This window comes from Pipistrellus kuhlii, unplaced genomic scaffold (genome assembly GCF_014108245.1).
Source record: "Pipistrellus kuhlii isolate mPipKuh1 unplaced genomic scaffold, mPipKuh1.p scaffold_m20_p_3, whole genome shotgun sequence".
NCBI lineage: Eukaryota > Metazoa > Chordata > Mammalia > Chiroptera > Vespertilionidae > Pipistrellus > Pipistrellus kuhlii.
Window position 1 is genome coordinate 90,967,439 of NW_023425529.1, and position 27,908 is coordinate 90,995,346.

Below are 27,908 nucleotides of genomic sequence, written 5' to 3' on the forward strand. Positions count from 1 at the left end.
CTTTCTGCCATGGACAGACAGCTGAAAATTCAGGTACCCTCCTAAAGGGAAAAGGCACAAAATATCACATACAGCAACTTTTGGGTTACGGCAAGGAAGGGCGGACTGGACTGCAGCTCTGTGGGTAGAAGCCAGGGTTTGGGGATCTGGGGTTAGAGCTCAGAAGGCAGACACCCCAGTTTACTGTATTGGGTTGTTCCCTGAACCTGTGGAGGACATCTTTCTCAGACAGACCTTTGCTATTCATGTGGTTTTTGCCATGGGGGAACACAGTTGCCCCTACATATTGGAAAACCCTTTATCCCACCCTATGTAGTTTCTGAGGCACATAAAAAGACTGAGAAAAACAATAAATTCCAAGGAGAGCAATTGCCACAATCTGTTGGAAAACCACTCACCCAACCTCTGGCCTGAGGTTACTAAAGACTAAATACAAAAAGTCTGCAAACACAGGTGGTATCTGGAGGCTTGAACCTTTGCCTGATCTAATTAGTCTGAAACAGTATTTGACACTGTCTGTCCTGCATTAGGGATTGAGAAGCATAGAGGATCTACCTAAGACAGAGTCACAAACCCGAACAGGAACTCAAAACGAGGAGACAGAATCAATCCACAAATGAGAGAACAAAAGAATTCTCTGGAAGATTATGAAACAGAGATAAGAAATGTATTTGATATAGAGTTCAGAATAATGATGGTAAACAGCATGAAAAAAGATGTAGTAACTATGGAAACAAAAATAATGAATGATAATAAAAAATTCATTGGAAGAAATAAGCAAAAGAGTAGTAGAGCTGAGGATCTGATCAGTGAATTGAAAGACAGAATAGGGAGAAAGAAAAAAAATCAATCAGTGAACCAACAAGAAAAAAACAGGAAGACAGCATATGGGACAACATGAAACATAAAAATACTCATTTAGTGGGTGTCCCAGAAGAAGGAGAAAGGGATAGAGAACATGTTTGAAGAAATAATGGCAGAAAACTTCCCTAACTTAGTGAAGGAAAATGTCACACAAGTACAGGAGACAGAGTCCCAAGCAAAGAAGAACCCAAACAGGCCCATGCCCAGACACATCATAATTAAACTGCTTAAAAAATTAAACAAAGAATCCTACCTAATAAAAGAGTAATATGCAAACTAACCATCACACTGCTACAGCCACTAGCCAATCAGAGTGAGTATGCAAATTAACCCAACCAAGATAGCTGCAGCCACAGAGAAAGCAGGAGGGAAGCTTGGGTTCCCCAGGCCATGGAGCAAGCCAAGCTTTCTGCACACCCTGGCAGCCCAGGCCTCCGCTTCAGACTACAAAGCTTCAATTATAGAAGGTAAATAAATCCCCTGCTGCCACAGAGCAAGCAGAAGGCTTGATTCTGCTACAGGCTACAAATTGTAGAAGATAAATAAACTTTTATAAAAGACTACAGGCCTGATTCTGCTACAGGCTTCTACAATTGTAGAAGATAAATAAACTCCAGATACCAGGGCCTCCACTTGGGTCACTGGGGGGCGAGGCCAGCCTGCAAACCACCACAGGCCCATCGCCCAGGCCACCCCATGCCCCCAGAAAACTCCCATCCTGATCCAGGACACCCTTCAGGGCAAACCAGCTAACCCCCACCCATGCACCAGGCCTCTATCATACCTAATAAAAGAGTAATATCCAGATAGACCATCACTCCAACACACAAGATAGCTGACCCCATATAGACACAAGATGGCAACCACAAGATGGCCAGCAGGAGAGGACAGTTGGGAGGGAACAGGCTTGAAAGGGAGGGTAGTTATGGCGATCAGGCCAGCAGAGGGTGGCAGTTAGGGGTGACTAGGCCAGCAGAGGAGGGAAGTTGGGGCAAACAGGCTGGCAGAGGAGCAGTTAGACATCAATCAGGCTGGCAGGGGAGTGGTTAGGGGGTGATCAGGCTGGCAGGCAGAAGCAGTTAGGGGCAATCAGGAAGGCAGGCAAGTGAGCAGTTGGGAGCCAGCAGTGCTAGACTGTGATAGGGATGTCTGACTGCCCGTTTAGGCCTGAACCCGAGCAGTTGGACATCCCTCGAGGGGTCCCAGTTTGGAGAGGGTGCAAATTGGACTGAGAGACACACCCACCCCATGCACGAATTTCGTGCACCAGGCCTGTAGTCTTTTATAAAAGACAGCAAGAGAAAAGTAAACTGTCACCTACAAAGCAGCTCCCAAACACTATCATTTCATTGGTCAATGGAAACTCTACAGGCCAGAAGGGTATAAGTACTCAAGGTAATGGAAAGTAAGGATCAAAAACCATGATTATTATTTTCAGCAAGGCTATCATTCAAAATAGACAGTGAAATGAAAACCTTCCCAGACAAAAAAAAAAAAAAGAGGTCATGACCACTAAGCCAGAATTAAAAGAAATGCTAGTCGAAACTGGTTTGGCTCAGTGGATAAAGCGTCGGCCTGTGGACTGAAAGGTTCCAGGTTCGATTCCAGTCAAGGGCATGTACCTGGTTTCGGGCACATCCCCAGTAGGGGTTGTGCAGGAGGCAACTGATCAATGTTTCTCTCTCATTGATGTTTCTAGTTAGCTGGCATAGCAATACTCATATTTGACAAAATAGACTTAAAAATGAAGGCTATATCATAAAAGACAACAAAGGTCGCTACATATCACAAAATGGATCAATCCAACAAGAGGATATAACCCTGGTAAAAAATATGCACCCAATAAAGGAGCACCTAAATATATAAAAAAAACTTCTAGAGGACTTAAAGAAGAGATAGACAACCATAGAGTAACACAAGGGAAACTTAACATCTTGCTGACTTCACTATATAGGTCTTCCAGACAAAAAATTTAACAAGGAAGCAGTGACTATAAAGGACACATTAGATCAAATGGATTTAACTAACATTATAGAACATTTCACACCAAAGCTGCAGAATATACATTCTTATCAAGTGCACATGGGTTATTAAAGAAGATAGACCACATGTTAGGACACAAAACAAGTCTCTACAAGTTCAAGAAGATTGAAATCATATCAAGAATCTTCTCAGCCGAGACTGGTTTGGCTCAATGGATAGAGCGTCGGCTTGGGGACTGAAAGGTCCCGGGTTCGATTCCGGTCAAGGGCATGTACACTGGTTGCGGGCATATCCCCAGTAGGGGGTGTGCAAGAGGCAGCTGATCAATGACTCTCTCTCATCGATGTTTCTAACTCTCTATCTCTTTCCCTTCCTCTCTGTACAAAATCAATAAAATATATTTTAAAAAAAAAAAAAGAATCTTCTCAGATCACAGTGGAATGATATTAGAAATCGACTATGGTAAAAATACCCAAAATATTCAAACACCTGGAAACTAAATAGCATGATATTAAACAATGAATGGTTTACCAATGAGATATGCAAACAAATGAAAGTGAACCCACAACAAAAAAAAGAAAAAAGAAAAAGCCCTGAGAAAGTAAAATGAAGGAAATAATAAATATTAGAGCATAAATAAATGACACAGAGACTAAGAAAACAATACCAAAAAGAAAAAAATGAGACCAAGCGCAGGTTTTTGAAAGGATAAATAAGATTGATGAACTGTTACAAAGACTCATCAAGATACAGAGAGAACCCAAATAAAATTAGAAATGAAAGCAGAGAAGTAACCACTGATACCACAGAAATAAAAAGTATTGTGGGAAAATATTACCATATGAACAACTATAGGTCAATGAGCTGGACAATGTGGGTAAATGAACAAATTCCAAGAAAAATACAATCTCCCAAAACTGAATCAGAAGTCTATGAAAGCCTGAATAGGCTAATAACAACTGAGGAAATAGAAGCAGTAATAAAAATAAAAAATTAAAAAAAAAAAAACTCCCTGGGACCAGATGGCTTCACTGGAAGTTTTTTGTTTTTTGGGTTTTTTTTAATATAAGGGAAATTTTTGTTTTACTATATTTTATTGATTTTTTTTTACAGAGGAAGGAAGAGGAATAAAGAGTTAAAAACATTGATGAGGGAGAAATATCGATCAGCTGCCTCCTGCACACTCCCTACTGGCTATGTGCCCGCAACCAAGGTACATTCCCTTGACTGGAATCGAACCTGGGACCCTTGAGTCCGCAGGCAGACGTTCTATCCACTGAGCCAAACCAGCAAGGGTTTCACTGGAAGTTTTACCAACATTCAAAGAACTAACACCTATACTCCTCAATCTATTCCAATGTATGCAAGAGGAACACTTCTAAGCTCTAATTATGAAGCCAGCATTATCCTAATTCCAAAACCAGATCAAGACACTACAAAGAAAGAGAATTATAGGCCAATATCCCTGATGAACATAGGTGCTAAAATCCTCAACAAAATATTAGCAAATCAAATCCAGGAATATATTAAAAAGAGCATACACCATAACCAAATGGGATTTATTCCAGAGTTGCAAGGCTGGTACAATATTAGCCAATTAATAAACATGATGCATCACATAAACAAATTGAAAGACAAAAGTCACATGATCATATCAATAGGTACAGAAAAAGCATTTGACAAATTCCAATACCCATATTTGATAAAAACTCTCAGCAAAGTAGGAATAGAGGGAATATATTTTAACATGATAAAGGCTCTATATGACAACCCTACAGTAAGCATCATATGCAATGGGAAAAAACTAAAACTATGTCCAGTAAGAACAAGAACAAAACAGGGATGTCACTTTGACCACTCTTATTTAACATAGTACTGGAAGTCCTAGCCACAGCGATCTAACAAGAAATAAAAAACATCCAAATTGGAAAGAAGAAAGTAAAACTCTTGCAAATGACATGATATTGCATGTAGAAAACCCGGAAGACGCCACCAAAAAGCTAATAAATAAATGGGACAATGGAACAGAATACAAAATCAGCACCTAACAATTGATGACTATTTTATACAACAACAATGAATTCTCAGAAAGAGAAATTAAACAAAAAATTTACCATTGCAATGAAAAAAAAATTAACATACTTAGAAATATACTTAAAACTAATGAGGCAAAATATGCGAACTCAGAAAACTACAGAACATTGAAAAAAGAGACAGAGGAAGATATAAACAATTGTAGAATATACCTTGCTATGGGTTGGTAAAAATAACATAATTAAAATGTCCATACTCCCCAAGGCAATCTACAGATTCAATGCAACCCCTATTAAAACAACAACAGTATATTTCACAGATTTAGAACTAATACTTCAAAAATTTGCATAGAATCAAAAAAGACCCCGAATAACTACAGCAATTTTGAGAAAACAAAAAAGTCAGAGGAATCACAATACCAGATTTCAAGTTATACTACAAAGCTACCATAATCAAAACAGCCTGATACTATCAAAAGAAAGGCATATAGATCAATGGAACAGAACAGGGACCCCAAAAATTGACCCAAGCCATTATGCTCAATTAATATTTAACAAAGGAGGCAAGAGTATACAATGGAATCCTTCAAAAAATGGTATTGGGAAATAAAAGGTGTTGGGAAAACTGGACAGATTTCTTCAACAAATGATGTTGGGAAAACTGGACAAATACATACAAAAAAATGAAACAAACTTACACCATTAACAAGAATAAACTCAAAATGAATAAAAGACTTAAATGTAAGTCGTGAAACCATAAATATTCAAAAGAAACCTTAGGCAGAAAAATCTCAGGCATATCTCGTAGCAATATGTTTACAGATACATCTACTAGGGCTGTAGTCGGCAAACTGCGGCTTGCGAGCCACATGTGGCTCTTTGGCCCCTTGAGTGTGGCTCTTCCACAAAATACCACCTTTGAAGAAGTGGCGTTAAAAGAAATTTAAATTTAAAAAATTTGGCTCTCAAAAGAAATTTCAATCCTTGTACTGTTGTTATTTGGCTCTGTTGACTAATGAGTTTGCCAACCACTGTCCCAGGGCAAAGAAAACTAAAGAGAAAGTAAACAAATGGGACTACATCAAAATAAAAAAGCTCCTGCACAGCAAGAAACCATAAACAAAACAAAAAGAGAACCCACTGTATGGGAGAATGTATTTGGCAATAATACATCTGATAAAGGGTTAATATCCAATATATGTAAGGAACTCATACAACTTAACAGGATGACAAATAATTCAATTAAAAAAATGGGCAAAGGCCCTAAATAGACATTTTTCCAAAAGGACATACAGATCACATACGAAAAAACTAGTAGCCCAGTGCACCAATTCGTGCACATTGAAAGGAAATGAATTACAAGAAATATTTTAATATTGCTATTCATCCTTTCTCTATATTAGAAGTGTCAACCAAATTCACAACTGACAATGACAGATCAAAACCCATGCGTGCCACTGGCACCAGTGAGAGCTTTATATGTATCGTGCATGTGTGAGTCAACTTAGCCTTTTACTTAGCCTTTTATAGATATAGAACAAACCTGCTCAATTAGACATGCTTTCTTATGTAGCCATACTTTTCCCAGCCCAGTGAAGCACTCCAACATCTCTTTCAGGTAATTGTCAGTAACATCGCAGTAAATATCAACATGAAGCAGATTATTATTATTATAGATCACACAGGGAGAACAAAGGGTGAAATATTTAACTCAGCAGTGTTTGAATATATTCTGCACAGTGAGAAAACCTCAAGTCATTTTCAAGGTCCACTATTTCTTATTTCTATTCAGGCAGTTTAAGTTTCTAAGCTTTCTAAATCTCCATTTTCCAGCTAATGAAAAGAAAATCAGATTCCATCAAGTCTCCTATCTACCTACTCCAGGACTTCTGTGAGGATCAAATGAGATGAGGCATGGGAAAATGCTTCACAGACATTTGCTTACAGTGTAAAGTATTTCCACCTGACTATGAAGCAAGTGGTACTCCTGAGCTGAAGAAACTGCAAAGAGGCTAGGAGAGGAAGCCAAGCGTTGCTATGTGAAGTTATTACCTAGGCGGGCACTGAGCATATTAGCCTTTTATATATATATAGAGAGAGAGACTACAGGCCCAGTGCATTAAATTCTTGCACAGGATAGGGGAGGGGGAAGGAAGATGTCCCTCAGCCAGGCCTGCACCCTCTCACAATCTGGGACCCCTTGAATAGGGTCCCTAGGCCTGGCAAGCAATCAGGGCCTAACAGGGCTTTCCTTCCCCCGGCTGCCGGCAGCTGGCACCATCTCCAACACTACTTGCTATCTGTGCAGCACTGCCCCCCACCCTCCCTGCCACCAGTCATCTCGCTCTGCGGGTGACAGGAGTGGGGTGCAATTGATTGGCTGGCGTGGGCCTTCCTCTGTGAGGCAATCAATCATGGGGCCCCCAGATAAATCGCCTCACAGAGGGAGGCCCAATCCACCTACCACAGCACCACCGGCCAGGTGGCCTGGGCCTCCCTTTATAGGGCGATCAATTGCAGGACTCCATGAGCCCACCTGGTTTTGGCTCCTCGGTCCATCACTGCACAGAGGGTTGCCTGGGCCTCCCCACAACTGCCATCAATCGCCCTATAGGCCAGTGGCCCAGGCCTCTCTCTTTGGGGCAATGGATCGCAGAGCAACCCCCACCATTGATCACCCTGCAGATTGGCTGGCTAGGCCTTCCTCTGTGGGTCGATCATGGGGTGATGGCAGGGTTCCTCAACCAATAGCATTGCACCGGCCTTTGTTGACCTGGTGCCAGTACGTGTCATAGTGTGGCCATCCGAAAGGTGGTCTGGGCAGTCATTCTGCAGTTCAGTCTATTTGCAAATTATACTTTTATTACTATATATATATATCCCTAATTAAATCGATCATAATGTTCTTGAATATACAATTAGTACTGAACATAAGAGAAAACACACACACACACTACATGTTTTTTTCCACTTTGACCTGTACTTGATTTTTGGCATATTATACTTAAACTAGAGGCCTGGTGCACAGATTAGTGAACCAGTGGGGTACTTCAGTCTGGCCAGCAGAAATTGGGCTGAAACTGGCTCTGAGAAGGTGGATCTCGATGATGCAACCCATAATCAGACTCCCTCCTCTCCAGTCTCAGTACATTAACCGAGAACCACAGCTGCCAAATGAGTGCAGCTTAGCAGCTCCTGCATTGAGCATCTGTCCCCTCATGGTCAATTCGCATCATAGTTATTGGTTGGTCAGATGGTCAGCAAGTCAGCCAGTTGGCCAGTCACTTAGGCTTTTATATAAATAGATAAGAGACCCGTGTACAACATTCGTACACTGGTAGGGTCCCTAGGCCTAATTGGCAATCAGGGGCAATTAGGGCCTTCTTTCTGCTGGCCGGGGCATTCCTCCAGTTGGGGTCATCCTTCGTTCCAGGCTACCCACTGTTGGTCAGCACATGTCATAGCAAGTGATCGAACTCCAGAGGGGAAAATTTGCATATTAGCCTTTTATATACATAAGATGCTCAAAGTCATTGATCATCACAGAGATGCAAATTCAAATGAGAGTGAGGTGTCACATCACACTTATTAGATGGCTATATCAACAAATCAACAAATGACAAGTGCTGGTGAGGATATGGAGAAAAGGGAATGCAGACTGGTGTAGGCAATATGGAAAACAGTATGGAGTTTCCTCAAAAAATTAAATATGCAACTGACATTTGACCTAGTAATCCCTTTTAGGAATATATCCTAAGAAACACAACACACCAATCAGAAAGAATGTATGTATCCCTATGTTCATAGCAGCACAATTTATAATATCTAAGATCTGGAAACAGCCCAAGTGCCCAACACTGAGAATGGATAAAAAAGTCATGGAACATATATACCATGGAATCCTATACAGTAATAAAAAAGAAGTATCTCTTACTCTTTGAGACAGCATGGAGGGACCTGGAGAGTATTGTGCTAAGCTAAATAAGCCAATAAAAGAAAAATAGTATCACATGATCTCACTCATATGTGGAATCTAGTGAACAAAATAAGCTGATGAACAAAATTGATCCAGCAACAAAAAAGCAATAAAACAGACTACAGAATCTCAGAGGGAAGGTGGAGGAGGATGTGGGGGAAGTGATCAACCAAAGAATTTGTATGCATATTCAATATGCATAACCCATGAACACAGACAACAGATGATAAAGGCCTGAAGCGGAGAGAGGGTTGGACTTAGAAGGGGTCAAAGAGGAACAAAGGGGATATATGAAATACTTACAAAAATATAGATTTGTTTTTAATTAACCTTAAAACTGAAAACTAAGTGAGATGATCAGTCCTAAGCTAAGCTTTAACAATGTGAAAAATCTTATTTGCTCCCTGACTAACGTCTTTCGATGGTTGGTGGCAGCCTGCACACCTAAGAATCAAGGGTTCGATTCTCAGTAAAGAGCATATACCTCAGTTTCAGATTTACTTCCTGCCCTCCAATCAAGTATGAGTCAAGCAGTTGATGTGTCTCTCTCACATCAATGTTTCTCTCTTTCTCTCTCCTGCTCTCTCCCTCACTTCTACTCTCTCTGAAAAGCAATGGAAAAAATGTTCTCAGTAAGGATTAAAAAAAAAAAAAGAAGAAGAAGAAGAAGAAGAAGAAGAAGAAAAGAGAAATCATACTTGCAGCCACCCAATAAAGAAAATTCAAAAGAGAAATCATGCCTCAGCCAGAAGGGACAGTTGACTGAAGCATTATCCCATCATCCGATACACCAGAAAGGCTACAGGTTTGATCCTTGATTGGGGTGCATATGGGAGGCAGCCAATCAATGTCTCTCTCTCTCTCTCTGTCACTCATTCTCTCTCTCCTCTCTCTTTCTCTCTCTCTCTTACATGGGAGGTAGCTAATCAATGTTTCTCCTTCTCTCTCCTCCCCCCTTCTCTCTCTCTCCTTCCACTCCCTCTAAAATCAATAAGCTATCCTCAGGTAAAGAAAAATAAATAAGTAAGCAAGCAAGAAAATAAAATAAAGGCAAGATATTTTAAAGAGAAGTAATTCTTGAGTAATTCTTATAGCATTTACCTTTTTATATAAAAATCACACATTTCTATTTAATTATATTTATATTTATAGTATTCGTTTAAGATAGGTCTTTTCCAAGACACGAAGACCATAATGGAATGAGAGTCAAAGAAAAATCTGGTAAATAAATGCTATTCAAGTAAAACAATTAGAACCATTTAAAACACGTTCAGAAGAATGGCAGGGTTGTGTGTGTGTGTTTTAGAGTAGTGGGTTAAGTGATCAGGTTAAGAATTACCTGTTTGTATTCACTGACACAACTTGGGCAGCAAAATCTCTTTTGCTGACCATCAATCACCAGGACATTGTTTCCAGCACCTTTGCTGGGCAGGTACTCTCCACACTGTTCACAGCAATTCATTATCAGACCATTAGCCATTCTGTATCTATTAAAGCAGTGGTCACTACACAGCTTATGAGTCATATTTTTAAAGCTAACTTCATGGCGAATCTAAAAGAAAAACAAAATTTTATAAAACAAATGATTATGACAGTAGCTAAATAACAAGGTACTCCCATGGGGGGGGGGGGGGGGAGAGTCTCAACATTTTAGTGAAAAGCTTAAGCGAAAAGGAAAAATAAAACATATTTCATTATTCCTTGAATCATTTTAATACACTCAAGGAATACATGTATGGTGTGGAGAGGACCACCAGTGACATAACTACAAAGTTCTCTAGAGATATCTAAAAATAATACAAAATAACCCAGTTTGAATATTGCTGATATAAAACTTCAAAAGACATTGGAAATCTTCAGACAAATCCCAAAGGAACTATAAATAAGTGCACTACTTTAGAAAAGGGAGGAAAAAGAACCATTATTACAAATTACTCAAATGAGGTATGGTCACACAAGTTTCTTTTTTTAATTATTAACAATGTGAAGTTATCAAACATATTTAGTTCTACTTCTTAACCAAGATGGTTGCCTTATTTAGTCAGCCTACTGATTTAAACAATGCTGTTTGTCTCTGAGTTCTCCCAACCTCAGGAAAAAAGTCAACTCATATTACATTTTAATTTTCCCTAAATTATTCTCACTAGGTGAGAATGAGATTACATAATGGGATACTCATCAGATCCATTTTTATATAGCCTCACTTTTAACATACACACTGATGAAAGATTATAACTGTTATATAAAGTTAAAAATATTTCCAGTAGTTAAAATCAAGTGATAAAGCACAAAAGTACAAACCTCTGTTAGTTTACCACAAATTGTACATCTTGATTTATTTAGAGCTCCTTTAGTAGGATTCTGTTTGTCTTCATAGAGAGACAGACAAGATGTACTACAGAATTCCTGGAAGGACTCACTTGAGTCCACTTGAGCAACAATGGTTCCTTTCATTGTAGTTATATCTCTGAAAATAAAAGAAACAACTTAAAGCAAAATTCCATTTTAAGAAATAGTCAACAGCCTTAGCCAGTTTTTCACAATGGTTAGAGCATTGGTCTGAGGACTGAAGGGTCACGGGTTCGATTATAGTAAAGGCACGTACATCCATTGCAGGATTGATCCTGTCCCAGGAGGCAACCAACAATGTGTTTCTCATATCCATGTTTCTCTTATCTCTATCCTTCCTTTCTACTCTCTAAAACAATCAATGGGGGGAAAAAATATCCTTTGGTGTGTGGCCAGTATTGCTCAGTGGCAAACCGTCAACCTATGAACCAGGAGGTCAGGATTCAATGAGGGCACATGTCCAGGTTCTGGGCTCAATCCCGAGTATAGGGATGTGCAGAAGGTAATCAATCAATGATTCTCTCTCACCACTGATGTTTCTATTTCTCTCACCCTCTCCCTTCCTCTCTAAAAATCAATAAAAATATATTTTTTAAATACACACACACACACATACTTTGGTGAGGATTAACAACAACAAAAAATCAAACAATAATAACTGAAATTTTTAATTTCTATACAAATTATTTTATATTGTTAAATCCTTGCATTACACCTAATTTATCCTTCTCAAGTTCCTTAACAAGGCTTTCTGATATTGGTAACATTTTAAAAAACAAAATGGCTGTTATTATTTATACAGAGTTTAATGTCAAGGCCAAATTTATTGAGTTATAATAAATTTACAATACCTAATCAATTCCCCTCACTTGGGTAAGTAGAAAGCATGAGATATCTATATCACAGGAACATGCCAAAACCGGTTTGGCTCAGTGGTAGAGCGTCGGTCTGCGGACTTAAGGGTCCCGGGTTCAATTCTGGTCAGGGGGGCATGTACATTGATTGCGGGCACATCCCCAGTAGGGGATGTGCAGGAGGCAACTGGTCGATGTTTCTCTCATCGATGTTTTTGGCTCTCTATCTCTCTCCCTTCCTCTCTGTAAAAAAAATCAATAAAATATATTTAAAAAAATAAAATAAAAAAATAAAATATAAATCACAGGAACATGATAAAAATAACCCTACCTACTTTTCTATACAGCTCTCTAACTGTAATTAGAAATGTTAGGAAATGAGCCCTAACCAGTTGGCTGAAAGGTCAAAGTACCAGCCTTCAGACTGAAGGGCCCCAGATTTGATTCTGGTCAAGGGCCCATGCCCAGGTTGCAGGCTAGATCCCCAGTAGGGGGCATGCAGGAGGCAGCCAATCAATGATTCTCTCTCATCATTGATGCTTCTCTCTCCCTATCCCTTCCTCTCTAAAAGTGGATAAAAACTTACTTTTTTTAAATGTTAGGAAATTACAATACTGATAACCATTTTCCTTCAATTCTCAATTTCAAGATCCTATATTAAGCATGTCTTTTTATTACTACTGTAAAGTAATATAAACATTATATAACAATTATCCCTATATTTGACTTTATTAAACTTGTATGGAGCACTAAGACATTTCTAAAATTCTAAGATCAAAAATATCTTCACAAATTTGGGCTGCTCCAAGACATGGCACAAGAAAATCCACTTGGTTTGACCTTGCATATCCCACTTATTTTTAACTAGTGAAGGCAGACCAAAAAATTGGCAAAAGAGAGTATCCTATTTTTCCAAGGCTGTCAGAAAACTGGTTACCTAGATTTGAAACAGTGAATATTCTAATGACTTAATGTTAAAAACACATAAACACATAACTATTTTAATACAGGACTAACCATATATAAACTGCCTAACAATTATATCTAATTAATAAAATAGATGTATTTTTACAAATTCAAGAAGTCGATGAAGATTATAGAAAAAATTATCTATAAGATCTACACCAAACCCTATAAAATAGAAAGCCTTTTAATCATAAGCTACCTGGGCTTGATAGAGAACCCTACAAATCATTACAAATTTCACTTTGACTAAGATTCAATCAACTTGCTTATCAATTTTAAAAATAGAGTAATTCATCTCTTAGTCTCTAACAGTTTTCCAGAAATCTTCTACGATATGGAATTATGTTTAAAAGTAAACCTTACTTTTTACACATAACACACAGTTTCTTTGGAGCAGGCTTGTGAGAGAAGGAGGAAAGGCAGGTGGTAGAACAAAAGAGATGAGCAGATCCTTTTCGTTGATAAGCTGTCTGTCCCTTTTGTAAAGGTTTTTTGCAGTTTGCACAAGTCACTTTAACTGGTTTGGTGGGTTGCTGTTGGGCAGAAGGCTGGAAAATCTGTTTAGGAAGCGAGGCCACTGGTGATAAAGAATCCACCCCTGGCTGTTTCTGATTTCGAGGAAATGAAGCTGATTGGGAAATCCAAGAATCTTAAAAACAAAATGCACAAGAAAGAGCAATGAAATAAGTATTTTCATACACTGAAATGTGTATCAGAGAAACAGTTTTAAATTTCTCATTTTATACAAGTGTAAGACATTAATTAGGCAACAGCATAGGAGAGGTAATGAACACAAGTTTTGAAGTAAGAATAGCTGGTTGAGTCTTGGCCAGCATGGCCCAGTGGTTAAAGCGTTGGCCAGCACACAGGAAGGTCTCGTATATGATTCCCAGTCAAGGGCACATACCTGGGTTGAAGGTCTCGTCCATACACTCCACCCTCCCCATCAGGACTCAGTGGAAGGCAACCGATTTACCCATCAATGTTTCTCTCTCTCTCTCCCTCTCTCTCCCTTCCTCCTTCCCTCCCTCTCTCTCTCTCTCTCTCTCTTACTTTCTCTATCTTCCCTCTCCTTTCCCTACTCCCTTCATTCTCTCTAAAAATCAATGGGGGAAAAATATTCTCACTCCTGAGGATAAAAAATTTAAAATTAGTAGTTCACATTCAGGTTCCATCACTTACTAGACCTGGAAGTTACTTAAACTCTGTGCCTAACTCTTCTCTAAACTGAAAATGGTACCAACATAATATTAACGCTAACATAAAATGAAAAAACCATAACTAGCATATAGGAAGCACTAAAAATATTAGCCTTTAGTTTTTAAACAGGAAGAATTAATTTGCAGAGTATTACTTTAAGTAAGGAAAACATACATCAACACAAAAATACATAAAATCTTGACTAACAAGAATCTTTGATGAATATAATATAGGTATGTTTATATATGATTATTAGAGGCCCAGTGCACGAAATTCGTGCATGGGTGGTGTGTCCCTCAGACCAGCCTATACCCTCTCTAATCTGGAACACCTCAATGGATGTCTAACTGCCCGTTTAGGCCCGATCCCACTGGACAGTCGGACATCCCTCTTACAATCCGGGACTGTCGACTCCCAACCGCTTGCCTACCTGCCTGCCAGCCTGATCACCCCTACCCACTCCCTTGCCAGCCTGATTGATAGCTAACTGCTACCCTGCCAGTCTGATTGCCCCTAACTGCCCTCCCCTACAGGCCTGGTCCCCCCTCCAACTGCTCTCCCCTGCAGGCTTAGGTCCCCCCAACTGCCCTTCCCTGCAGGGCCCAGTTGTCCCCAACTTCCTTCCTCTGCCAGCCTTGTCACCCCTAACTGCCCTCCCATGCAGGCCTGGTCCCTTTCAACTGCCCACCCCTGCTAGCCATCCTCTGGCAGCCAACTTGTGTCCATATGGGGGCAGCCATCTTTGACCACAGGGGGCAGCCATTTTTGTGTTGGAGTGATCAATTTGCATATTACTCTTTTATTAGATAAGAGGCCTCATGCATGGGTGGGGGCTGGCTAGTTTGCCTTGTAGAGTATCCCAGATCAGGGTGGGGGTTCCCTTGGGGTGTGGGGCAGCCTGGGTGAGGGGCCTGTGATGGTTCGCAGGCTGGCCAAACCCCCAAGCAACCCAAGTGGAGGCCCTAGTATCTGCGATTTGTTTATCTTCTATAATTGAAACTTTGTAGCCTTAAGCAGAGACCAAGGCAGGCCAGGGGGCAGGGGGAGCTGGCTTCCTCCATCGCTGGGTGCAACCCAAGCCTCCTGCTATCTGCAGCTCTATGGCTGACACCACTTTTGTTAGGATTTATTTATCTTCTATAATTGAAACTTTGCAGCCTTGAGCAGAGGCCAGGGCTGGCCAGAGCAGGAGGGAAGCTTGGCTTCCTCCATTGCCAGGGCAACCCAAGCCTCCTGCTCGCTCTGTGGCCACAGACATTTGGGTGGGTTAATTTGCATACTCACTACTGATTGGCTGGTGGGTGTGGCTTGTGTGCATAGCAGAGGTACGGTCAATTTGCATGTTTCTCTTCTATTAGTGTAGATGCAATGGAGGTGGGGTCCCTCGGCCCAGCCTGACCCCTCTCACAGTCCAGCAGCCCTCCAGTACAAGAGGTGACCCGGCTATCAGGGGAAGGCAACATCCCATCACACCTCTGCTGCTGCCACTACCACCAGTGTAAGCTTTGGCAAGCCCTGTTTACCTAAGCCTCAGGTGGCCCTGGGCGGCTAGGCAGCTGCCATCTAAGGCTTGCCTGTGCTTCGGGACAGCCCAGGGTGGCTGGGGGGCTGAGGGAATGAGGGACTCTGGAGGAAAGTGGGCCCTGCCATGTCACATGCCTGCCACCCCAACAAGGCTGAGGAAACTGGTGACACCAGTAGCACCAAACTGTGGCTGTAGGCACCATCATATTTGAGGGCATGGAGGTGTATTAGCACATTCACTCTTTATTAAATGGGAAGATATGTATGGAGAGAGATATATTGACTGATTTCAAAGAGTAAGGGAGAAAGCGTTAGAAACATCAGTAATGAGTCCCAACTAGTTGGGTTTTGGGAATAGAGCATTAGCCTGTGGACTGAAGGGTCCTGGGTTCAATTCCCATCAAGGACATGTACTTCAGTTGCAGGTTCAATCTACCACCCCAACTGGGGGTGCATACAGGAGGCAACCAATTGATGTGTCTGTCTCACATCGATGCTTCTCTGTCTCTCCCTCTCCCTTCCACTCTCTCTAAAAATTAATGGAAAAAATATTCTCAGGTGAGGATGAACAAAACAAACAAAAAAAGGAAACATCAGGGATGAGAGAGAATCATTAATTGGCTGACTCTTGCACACCCCCTATTAGACCTCAAAACCCAGGAATGGACCCTGATAGGGAAGTGAAATGTGACCTCCTGGTTCAAATGTGAACTCAATCACTGAGTCACACCAATGGGGCAGGGAAACTTCTTTACTATAAAAACCTGAAGAAGGCTATTTCATATTGTTGACAAAGTCCACAACCTAATGGTTTCAACAGGCTGCATACAGTGCTTTTCAAATCTTACTTTATTCCACAATTCCCCTTCCACCACCAAAAAACATATATTTTATACAAAGAATAAATAGAGTTCAATCTGGAATCCTGTTATCCTGCTATCATCAGGGTAACTGAACTGTTTTAATAAATGGGTAACAATAACATTGAAGACAAAGAAAGTAAATCACTGAAAGAAATGGCAATTCTACCTTCTGAGAGGTCTTCAAACAAAAACTATATTTGAACTTATGCTAGAAGGACTAGCTTTTTGCAACACAAATTCTGACTCCCTAGAATTTTCAATTTTGTTTTCTAATCATTTCCATATATACTTAAAGGAATCTATTTAAACTTAAAAACATCCTATTAACTTGATTTTGAAAAACTGGTGCTTCTATTTTCAAATTAATTTTAGGCCCTACATAAATAATGTAATGGCTCCCTTTAACTATTTTTCAGCACTTAAATTTCCCCTATTTTCAATTTTCATCTCCTCCAACACCAAAAAACTTTTAGAACTAGAAGGTACCTAATCATTTCACATCAGGGGATAGCAATTTAATCAGTCTGAGAGTCAAAATTTTACAACTCTATCACAAATAAAAATAGCAAATAAACACAAGAGCTAATTCATAAACTCAAGAGCAGGTATTGTTTAGTTTTTCTGATGAGTACTTTACATTGCCTTGTGTAAGAGTTTGAGTAAAGAGGAACAAACTCTTATGTCTCTTTAACCAGAAATATTCCTAAAGCAATCCATATCCCAGATACATTAATAACAAGATTCTTAAGCACTAGAGAATTAACACAAATCAAACATATACTTGACATAGTCAAAAGTTCAAGATTTATAAAATAAAATAAAAAAATAATAAAATTAAAAAAAGTTCAAGATTTATTGCTAAGTATTTAAAGGAGTAGTATAGGAGAGGAGAGTTTGCAAAACTATACCTATACTAGGATCTCAGATTAGAATTAATATACCATTCTCAATGGCGAAAATGAATGTTCTTTTCTTTCGCATACTCATATTTTTAGACATTTATAATTACAAGAGAGACAAAATAGCCAATTAAAATTTAATTGGAACATTATCATTTCTTTTAATTTTATGTGAGCTGGAAAGTTACAATGAAAGATGCTCCAATATACAACTGGTAGTAGTATAAATTGGCAAGAACTTTCAAGAAGGCAGTATGACAATATATTTCTGCAACTTAAAAATGCCCTACAGCCGAAACTGGTTTGGCTCAATGGATAGAGCGTCGGCTTGGGGACTGAAAGGTCCCGGGTTCGATTCCAGTTAAGAGCATGTACCTTGGCTGCGGGCATATCCCCAGTAGGGGGTGTGCAAGAGGCAGCTGATCGATGACTCTCTCTCATCAATGTTTCTAACTCTCTATCCCTCTTTCTTCCTCTCTGTACAAAATCAATAAAATATATATATTTTTTTAAGTTTAAAAATGCCCTATAAATACACACACACACACACACACACACACACACACACACACACGGCGTCAAGGGTTTTCAAAAGATGAAAATTTTTCAAAACTGAATAATAAAAAATATATTTCTTTCAAAATCTCTATAAACCAGATACTATTTTAGGCCATAAATCTTTAAGGGGACAGAACAATATACTCTAAAGAAATAATTAGAAGTTTGAACAGAGATATTCATTATGATCTATAATAGTAAATATGGGAAAAGTGAAGTATGGGTATGATATATTTATACCCATTCATTATGCACTTTTGTATATGTTAATGGTTTGAGAAAATACAATGTATCGAATAATAAGAAATGGGAGGAAAATTGGAAAGAAAATTATACAGAATTGCATTTCAACCAAGTTAAAAACCATAAAGGAAAAAGACTGAAAGACATCCACTCAGAGCATGAACCTTAGTTAATAAGACTACAAGGGACTTTTTCCCTCATTTTTTTAATTACAGATTTTTCAAACATTCTCTAGTAATTAGACATTACTATTATAACCAAAAAAGAGAATATAAACGAAAATGACTAGCATTTCATTGAGTACTAGAAGCCCAGTGCACGAAATCACGTACCAGTGGGATCCCTTGGCTGGCATGGGGGCCGGGCTGAAACCAGCTCTCTGACATCTCCCAAAGGGTTCTGGATTGAGAGAGGGTGCAGGCCAGGCCAAGGGACCCCACCAGTGCACAATCTGGGCTGGGCCGGGACACAGGAGGTTGGCCAGCTGGGGAGGAACTATGAAGGGCTCCAGGGTGTCCGGCCCATCTCGCTCAGTCCCAATCAGTCTTACCCCAGCAGCGAGCTAATCTATGGTTTGGAGTGTCTGCTCCCTGATGGTCAGCACATGTTATAGCGAGGGGTTGAGTGGCCTTATCATATCATTAGAATATTACGCTTAGATTGGTTGAACAGCTGACCAATGACTACTTAGCATATGAGGCTTTTATTATATAGGATTCTACACAACCTAAGATTTAATCATTTCTTATTATTCTCCACAATTCCTAGGCTGACAAAGTTGCTAATGAGCCTAAAATGATGAAAAAATGAGTCAGACACACACAGGCTTGGGTACAGGTGAAAGAGAAAGTGATACCCAAAACATGATCGTGAGAAATCCAGAATTCTTATAATATTTTCAAAGAGTAAAGCTACCCACAGAATAAAATTTCAACCTTCAAATATAAAAAATTGTAAGCAGCTGGTAAGTAAAAATTAAAATCAGATAGGTAGTCAAAATTAAACAAAGAAACTAAAACAAATCTAAATGCAATTACATCATATTATATTGTTCCTTAAGTGTGCTATTTATCTTTTTGTTCTCTGCACAGTAAAACAACACAAGTAAAACTAAAAATGTATAAATAAAAAATGAGTGCATGACAAATAAATTGTCAAATTGTTACAATTTAGTGGTGAAATATAAGAAGTATTTCTAATCCATTAGACATAATTTTATGATTGATTTTCTAATAATTATGGAGAAATAATATATGTGATTTCACTCTCTGATTAGTGAAGACTCCAAACTTAGAAGTCAATAGAATATACTTTACATGAATAAACTAACCAAGTTGGCATCAATTACTACAATAGAAAAAATCAACAGCCAAAGTTCAAATTCATTTACATGGGGTGGACTATCACTCATGGCTTACCAGGACTATGATGACTTGCAGATTCTCCATTCTGAAAAACATCTCCTGCCACATTCATCCTACCAGGATTAAAAGGTCCTACTCCATTCTTGGTCTGTGAAGTTAAAGATGGGGTGTACGTTTGCATATTAACACCAAAATTACTTGACTGCAGTCCGTTAGAGACATCTCCCAAGTTGGTATTCTGCAGTGATGTTACATGTGTAATCATTAAGTTCATATCTCGCCCGTCAGTATTTTCTAATTGGCCATCATTCACAGAGCTTACACCTGTTTCTAAGGTTGTAACATTAGCAATCTGAATTTCAGAGTCTGGTTCTGTGGTGATACCACTATTACCCATTCCTGCATTTACCTTACTTCTTGAAAAACTGGAAGTGGAGAAATCCACATCATTAGTTCTGTTTTTTGTCTCAGGAGGTTTCCGAGGTTCAATAAAATTGGAGGAATTTTTCTCTTGCCCTTGATTTGTTTCCATATCCTCTTCATCATCAATGACAATTGTCTCACTAACATTTCCCTTCTGAGAAGACAAGTCTTTTGAGGAAGGAAGAATTTTGGAATCATTTCCTTGTAGTTCTTCATTTTTTGATGATGTGAATGTTATGGTTCTTTGATCAGAAACCACTGATGCAGAAGATGGGGGAGGTTGTACAGGTTCAATAAAAACAACATCATCATCATCTTCCACTGATGAGTTTTGAAATTTATTAGATCTACAAACTAAAGGATTAGGTGCACCACTAAATGAATTTCCAACATTCGTGAGACTAGTTGCCATGGCCGTACTCCCTAATAAAACAGGAGTCTGATCAGTCAGTTCTAATCCTCCCACTGAGCCTGTGTCCATGCCAAGGAACCTGTTAAGGAGATAGAAAAAAGAATATAAATGGCCAGTACATGACATTTCATGTTACTCTAATTGAAGGAATTATTTTTAAGTTCCCTTTCTTTTCCATTCTAAATGAGAATGATTCTTATATAATATCCCAGAAAATTTTGATATCCATTCTGTAATCTTCGTTTATTCACTAATCATTTCATACAGCTTACGTGTGAACTTTCAGCAACATAAAAGGTAAATGTCCAATTTTCAGTTCCACCACCTCCTCTCCTTCACACCATTTGTTTACTCTATAAAACTAACATGAAAACATATAAACCCTTTTACACTTGAGCAGGAAAATAACCAAAATCTGATAATAAAAATCCCTGCTCTATACATTTATCCTTCTGTATTAAATAAAATGGTATGATTCAGTCCTTAATTTTCCTTACCTTTAAAAAACAAAAACAAAACAAAAAAACCTGTTTTTTATCCTCCCAGGCTCCCATGTAGCTGTATGATTAAACCCTTGTAAGAATCTGAAATCTTGCCCAGCCAGTTTGATCATCCACCTGTGGACTGAAGAGTCCTGGGTTCGATTCTGGTCAAGGGCATATGCGTGGGTGTCAGGCTCAGTGCCCAGGGGGGGCTTTGCAGTCAATGATTCTCCCTCATCAGTGATGTTTCTATCTCTCCCTTCCTCTCTGAAATTAATGAAAACATATTTTTTTTAAAAATCTGAAATCTTTCTTGACCCTATCTTGATAGCTTAAAATTAAATCCTTGCCAGGCACTATGCAGTGAGCTTTACGTCTTTTTTGTCCCCCCACACACACTTTTTTCTGATAGTTCAGTTGGTGTTTCTTTCTTTTCACAATTTACCCTACTGAAATTAATAATTATTCAAAGTGTGTAGGATGAGGGCATGTGACAGAGGATGAGGGCATGTGACAGGGGGTAGGAGAGGCTGGGGGAAGATCAAGGGGGGGAAAGGAGATATATGTGCATGTAATACTTTAAACAAAAAAATATTTTTTTAAATTAAAATTAAAAAGTGTGTATACATATGAGGGGGCACTCTACATGTATTAGTCTGAATATTGGCCCACAAAGATATCAAATCCTAATTTCTAAAACCTATAAATGTTAATTTATATGAATACAACAAAAAAAAAAAGGGTCTTTGAAAATATAATTAAAGATTTAAAATGTAAGATTACCAAGATGGGCCCTAAATGCAATTATATGTGCCTTTATCAAAGAAAGTTAAATGGAGAATACAGTATAGGTACAAGAGAATACAGTGCGACCATAGAGGTAGATTAGAGGACACTAGGTGATGCAGCCAAGGAATGCTGGCAGTCACTAGAATGTGGAAGAGGCAAGGAACTCATTCTACCCCCAAAGCCTCCAGAGGAAGCATGGTCTTGTTTACACTTTAAGGAGTCCAGGATCACTGATTTCTGACATTTGACCTCCAGACTGAGAGAAAAAATTTCTGCTTTTTTAAGTAAACTTGTTTACCCTCAAGTTTGTTGTAATTTGCTACAACAACTATAGGAAATAAACACAATCACTTTTAGGTATATCCTCAAAACAACCCTTAATATAGCTATAAAATTTGTCCCATTTTAAAGTGGCTTAGAAATGCTAACAAACAGGCCCAAGCCACACAACTAGAATGCACACCCAGGCATTGATAACTCAATAGTTCAAACTCTTCACCGCTCTGCTATATTCAATTAATATTTTCTGAAAACCTACTATATATGCAAGGCTGTATTGGAGACAAAGAGACAGCAAACAGTTAACAGTAAAGAACCAAAAAAGAAAGAAAATAAGGTCTTTAGCAAATGGAGAGGATAAGGGCATAGGCATAGATGGTAGTAGAACTAATCTTGAACATGAATTACCTTAACCTCAGGGACAAAACAGCAAGAAAAAACAATGGGAAAATAATGACGGGTGAATATAGATTGTATGTAATTTTCAGATAGGATGGATAGGAATTTGAAGTGGTTTACACAAGGCAGCCTCATTTTCACGGAGTAGGTTATCTGATGAGAGGAAACTGGTTGCACAGGTCTTAAAGCCTGGTCTAAGAGCCCTAATGCCAACTCTTGAATCCCTTGTAATCCTCTTTCTCGAATAAAGCAACATAGACCACTTTAAAAAAAAAAAAAAAAAAAAAAAAAAAAAAAGACTGGGTTAAGAACACTTACTAGCTTTATATATACAGTCATTTGCCTATGTTGCTATGAAGAGCCTCTGGAAGGATAAAGATAACAATATCAATTTGGCAGATGGGACATAGGGATAGAGAAATTGCCACGGTCTATTTGGTTGCATTTTCTCAATTTTTGAATAGTATTTCTCACTTATTTTTAAAGCTAAATTTAATTATTTTAAAAGCAAAGTTAGCCCTGACCAGGTGGCTCGGTTGGGAGGTGTACACCAAAACAGGTTGCAGATTCAATCCTCAGTCAGGAGTATAGGAGGCAACCAATCAACATTTCTCACCTTGATGTCTATCTTCCTATCTCTCTAACTCTGTCTCTCCCCACTCCCAACCCCCAGCTCCGCCCCCAGTCTCTAAAATCAATAAACATATCCTCAGGAGAGCATTTAAAAAAAAAACCCAGAATGACAACACAGTGATAAAGAGATAGCTACTTTTCTTTGGTGAGCAGAGAATATCTCTGACACCAGGTGACATTTACACTGAAATCTGAAATGACAAAAAGGATCCAACTGTGGAAAAACTGGAAAAAGCATTCTAGCTCCTGCCTCAAAAAAAAAAAAAAAAAAAAGCCTAAAGGGAATGAGGTTGGTATATTCAAACAACAGAGCCTAGCGACTGTAGCTGACTGGTTGAGTGTCAATCTGAGAATCAGGAGTTGACGGTTTGATTCCCAGGCAGAGTATATGTCCAGGTTGTGTGTTTGGTGGAATTTTAAAGGAATTCTTCATTATGAACTTTTACCATCTAACCAAACCATTACAAGTGCAGTGTATAGTGCCCAATTGGAAAGGTTAGCCCAAGCTTTAAGAGAAAAAGAACCCGCGCTGATTAATCGGAAGGGCGTAATTCTTCACCACGATAATGCACGACCGCATACTGCAAGAATCACTGCTGAAAAACTGCACCAGTTGGAATGGGAAGTTCTCCCTCAACCTGCATATTCTCCTGATATTGCCCCTTCCGATTACCATTTGTTTCGTTCTTTGCAAAACTTTCTTCTTGGAAAAACATTTAATAATGAAGAATGCCTCAAAAATGCATTGACCGAATTTTTCGCATCAAAATCACAAGAATTTTACAACAGAGGGATTAAAATGCTTCCTGAGCGTTGGGCACAAGTAGTAGAAAACAACGGCAACTATATTGTTGATTAAATTTTGTTGTATTGTTTAAATAAATTCGATTTAAAGTATTAGAAAACGACATTAATTATTACTAGACCTAATACAAGGCATTGAGTCAGCTCCAACTCTTGGAAACCATATGAATGAGGGATGTCCACAATGTCCTGTCATAAATAATCCTTTCTCAGGTCCTGTGGACTCATGTCTATGCCTCTGTTCATGCAGCTAACCTATCTCATAATCGGTGTTCCTCTTTTCCCCAGAACTACTGTCTTTGTCAAAGAAACTGGCCTTCACATTTTGTGCCCATAGCAGGACAGCATCAGTTTTGTTACTTTTGCCTCTACCAACATTTCAAGCATAATTTGTTTTAGAATCCACTGATTCGACCTTCTGACAGTCCAGGGTATCCACAAGCTCTCCTCCAAAACTATATTTCAAATGAGCCAAGTGATTTATAACAAATGAAGTGGTAAGTCATAATTTGAATATTGATAATTACAATGTAATATGTAATTAGGCATTAAACACAAAAATATATAGCAAAGGTCTTATTAATTGAAAAGAGACTGTAGCAATTCATTAAAGCAATAACAATATTTAGAAAACACATTTATAAAAGAAAGAAACATCAAATCCAAACTGACTGGCTAGAACCAAGATGGTGGCATAGGTAAATGCCTTCCACAACCACATCAAAATTACAATTAAAATACGAAACAATTAAACAACAAGAAAGCGCACTGTGTGGGAAAACATATTTGCAAATGTTACCACTGATAAAGGTTTAATCTCCAACATCTACACACAGCTTATACAACTTAGTAAAAGAAAGATAAAAAATGGGCAATGGACCTAAATAGAATATTTTCAAAAGAAGACAGAAGGAAGGCCAAAAGACACATGAAAACATGCTCAAAGTCACTAATTATCCGAGAGATGCAAATCAAAACAACAGTGCAGTACCATCTCACACCTATCAGAACGGCCAACATCAACAAATCAACAAACGACAAGTGTTGGAGAGGTTGTGGAGAAAAAGGAACCCTCGTGCACTGCTGGTGGGAATGCAGACTGGTGCAACCACTGTGGAGAACAGTGTGGAGTTTCCTCAAAAACCTGAAAATGGAACTCCCATTTGACCCAGTAATCCCACTCCTAAGAATATATCCCAAGAAACTAGAAACACCAATCAGAAAGGATATATGCACCCCTATATTCATAGCAGCACAATCTACAATAGCTAGGATTTGGAAACATCCTAGGTGCCCATCAGCAGATGACTGGATCAAAAAACTATGGTACATCTACACAATGGAATACTATGCTGCCATAAAAAAAAGAAGGAATTCTCATCATTTGCAGCAACCTGGATAGAATTGGAGAACATCATGCTGAGTGAAATAAGCCAATCAATGAAAGAGAAACACCACATGACCTCACTCATTTATGGATAATAAAGAACATTATAAACTGATGAACCAAAAGATAGTAAAGCAACAAGCAGACTGTCAAATTACAGCGGGGACGGGAGGGAGATCTGGGGGAGATAATAGATCAACCGAAGGACTTGTATACATGCATATAAGTACAACCAATGGACACAAAACTCTGGGAGGGAGGTATGTATGGGGGGGGGGCAATGTTAAAATATGTACACAGATAATAATTTAATAAAAAATGTAAAAAATAAATAAATAAAAAATAAAATAAAATACAAAACAATCATCATTCAGAACAGATGAAATCGAGGTGAAATGAAATCCTACAACTAAAGAAGTAAAGTAGAAAGTACAGAGACTGTACTACATAAGGCCATTCTACCAAGATTGGGAGATATATTATAGTAGATCAACCTAATACACAGACACAAATACAGAGAGGCAGCCAAAATAGAGAGAAAAGAAACATGACATAAATGAGATAAACATAAAAAATCCCAAGAAAAGGAACTAAATTAAATGAAAGCAGCCGAGACCGGTTGGGCTCAATGGATAGAGCGTCGGCTTGGGGACTGAAGGGTCCCGGGTTCGATTCCGGTCAAGGGCATGTATCTTAGTTGCGGGCATATCCCCAGTAGGGGGTGTGCAAGAGGCAGCTGATCGATGACTCTCTCTCATCGATGTTTCTAACTCTATCTCTCTCCCTTCCTCTCTGTACAAAATCAATAAAATATATTTTTAATAAAATAAATAAATAAATAAAAAATAAATGAAATGAAAGCAAGTAATCTACCAGTTAAAGAGTTCAAAACAATCGTTACAAGAATAATTCAAGAACTTAAGAGAAGAATGCTTGAACTCTGTGATAATATAAACAAAGAAATAATAAGTATAAAAAATAACAAAGATTCCTAGCCAGTTTGGCTCAGTGGATGGAGCATCAGCCAATGGACAAAAGGTTCCTGGATTTGACTGAGGTCAAGGGGAGCGTACAGTAGGCAACTAACCAATGTATCCCTCTCACATAAATATTTCTTTCACAACAAAGTTTCTCTCTCTGTCTCTCCCCAACCTCTCTAAAAATCAATGGAAAAAATATCCTCAGGTAAGAATTAACAAAAATAAATAGATAACAAAGAAACCATAAAAAAGCACCAACGAAAAATAAAGAATATCTAAAATGAAGACTATACAATAAAGAATCAAAATCACATTAGGCCTGGCCTGTGTGGCACAACGGTTATAGCAGTAAATATCAACACAAAGCAGATTATTGTTGTAGATCATGGAGGGAGAATAAAGGGTAAAATATTTAACTGCAGCAGTGTTTGACTATATTCTGTGCAGTGAGAAAACCTGAAGTCATTTTCAAGGTTCACCATTTCTTACTTCTTTCAGTCAGGTCAAGTTTCTAAGCTTTCTAAATCTCCATTTTTTGACTAATGAAAAGAAAAGAAAATTCTACTGAGTCTCCTATGTACCTACTCCAGGACTTCTATTAGGATCAAATGAGATGAGGCATGGGAAAACGCCTAACAGACATTTGGTTAAAGTGTAAAATGTTTCCACGACTTGCTTTAAAGCACATGTGTCAAACACAAGGCCCGTGGGCCAAATCCGTCCCGCCAGGCCTTGCAATGTGGCCCGCACCGCGCTGTCATCACTGCACTCCGCTGCGTTTCCATCACAATGACAGTTTATGACTGTTCAGTAAACCATTCGGCCCGCGATTTAGGCTAGATTTTAGATTTTGGCCCCTTCTCTGATTGAGTTTGACACCCCTACTTTAAAGCCAGTAACACGACTGGCTTTAAAGCAAGTCGTGTTACTGGGCTGAAGAAACTGCAAGGAGGTTAATCATCACTAGGGAGAGGAAGCTGGGTGTTGCTATGTGACATCATTACCCAGTGTCCACAGCTGGGCTATGGGCAGCATTTTACGCCATGGGGTTTCAGCAGCATCAGCTGCAATTTGGTGAGGTGTCGCTCCAGAGTGGTGGCCAGGCCTGTGTCCCACTTGAGGGAAGTCAAGTGTTGCTTTGTGGATGCCAGGTCCATAGTGCCTTTTCTCTGTACATGGCCAGTGTGTGTCAAGGTATCTCCTGTGTTGAACATCTGCCTCCTGGTGGTAAGTGCGCATCATAGTGACCGGTCAGACCCTTAGCATATTAGCTTTTTATATCTATAGTTAAGATGTTTCTATCTCACCCTAGCTCGTTTGGTTCAGTGGGTAGAGCAGTGGCCTATAGACTGAAAGGTCCCAGGTTCGATTCCAGCCAAGGGCACATGCCTGGGTCACAGGCTTGATTCCCAGTAGGGGGGCATGCAGGAGGTAGCCAATCAATGGTTCTCTCTCATCATTGATGTTTCTATCTCTCTCTATCCCTTCTTCTCTGAAATCAATAAAAATAAATATTTTTTAAAAAGATGTTTCTATCTCTTCCTCATCTTCCTCTCTGAAATCAATAAAAATATTCTTTTAAATTTTAAAGGTTAGATAGCCATGGCCAGCATAATTCAGTGGTTAGAGGGTCAGCCTGTGCAC

General features: G+C 39.0%; 1 protein-coding gene across 12 annotated transcripts in view; it reads right to left on the reverse strand.

The window, feature by feature from the left end:
- The window catches only part of ZMYM2 (zinc finger MYM-type containing 2), a 146,822-nt gene that overhangs the window by 72,642 nt on the left and 46,272 nt on the right, over window positions 1-27,908 (reverse strand). For 10 of the 12 annotated variants that reach the window (XR_004990967.2, XM_036455398.1, XM_036455401.2 and 7 more), the window contains exons 3-6: window positions 19,731-20,590; window positions 13,389-13,674; window positions 11,158-11,323; window positions 10,196-10,408 (exon numbers count right to left, since the gene is read on the reverse strand). Coding sequence is in view for 11 of the 12 variants with exons in the window: in XM_036455398.1 (XP_036311291.1) it covers window positions 10,196-10,408; window positions 11,158-11,323; window positions 13,389-13,674; window positions 19,731-20,580 (1,515 nt within the window). In the remaining variant the exon portion in view is untranslated. The remainder of the gene's footprint in view (window positions 1-10,195; window positions 10,409-11,157; window positions 11,324-13,388; window positions 13,675-19,730; window positions 20,591-27,908) is intronic. The other 2 variants (XM_036455404.2, XM_036455400.2) reach the window with 1 other exon arrangement.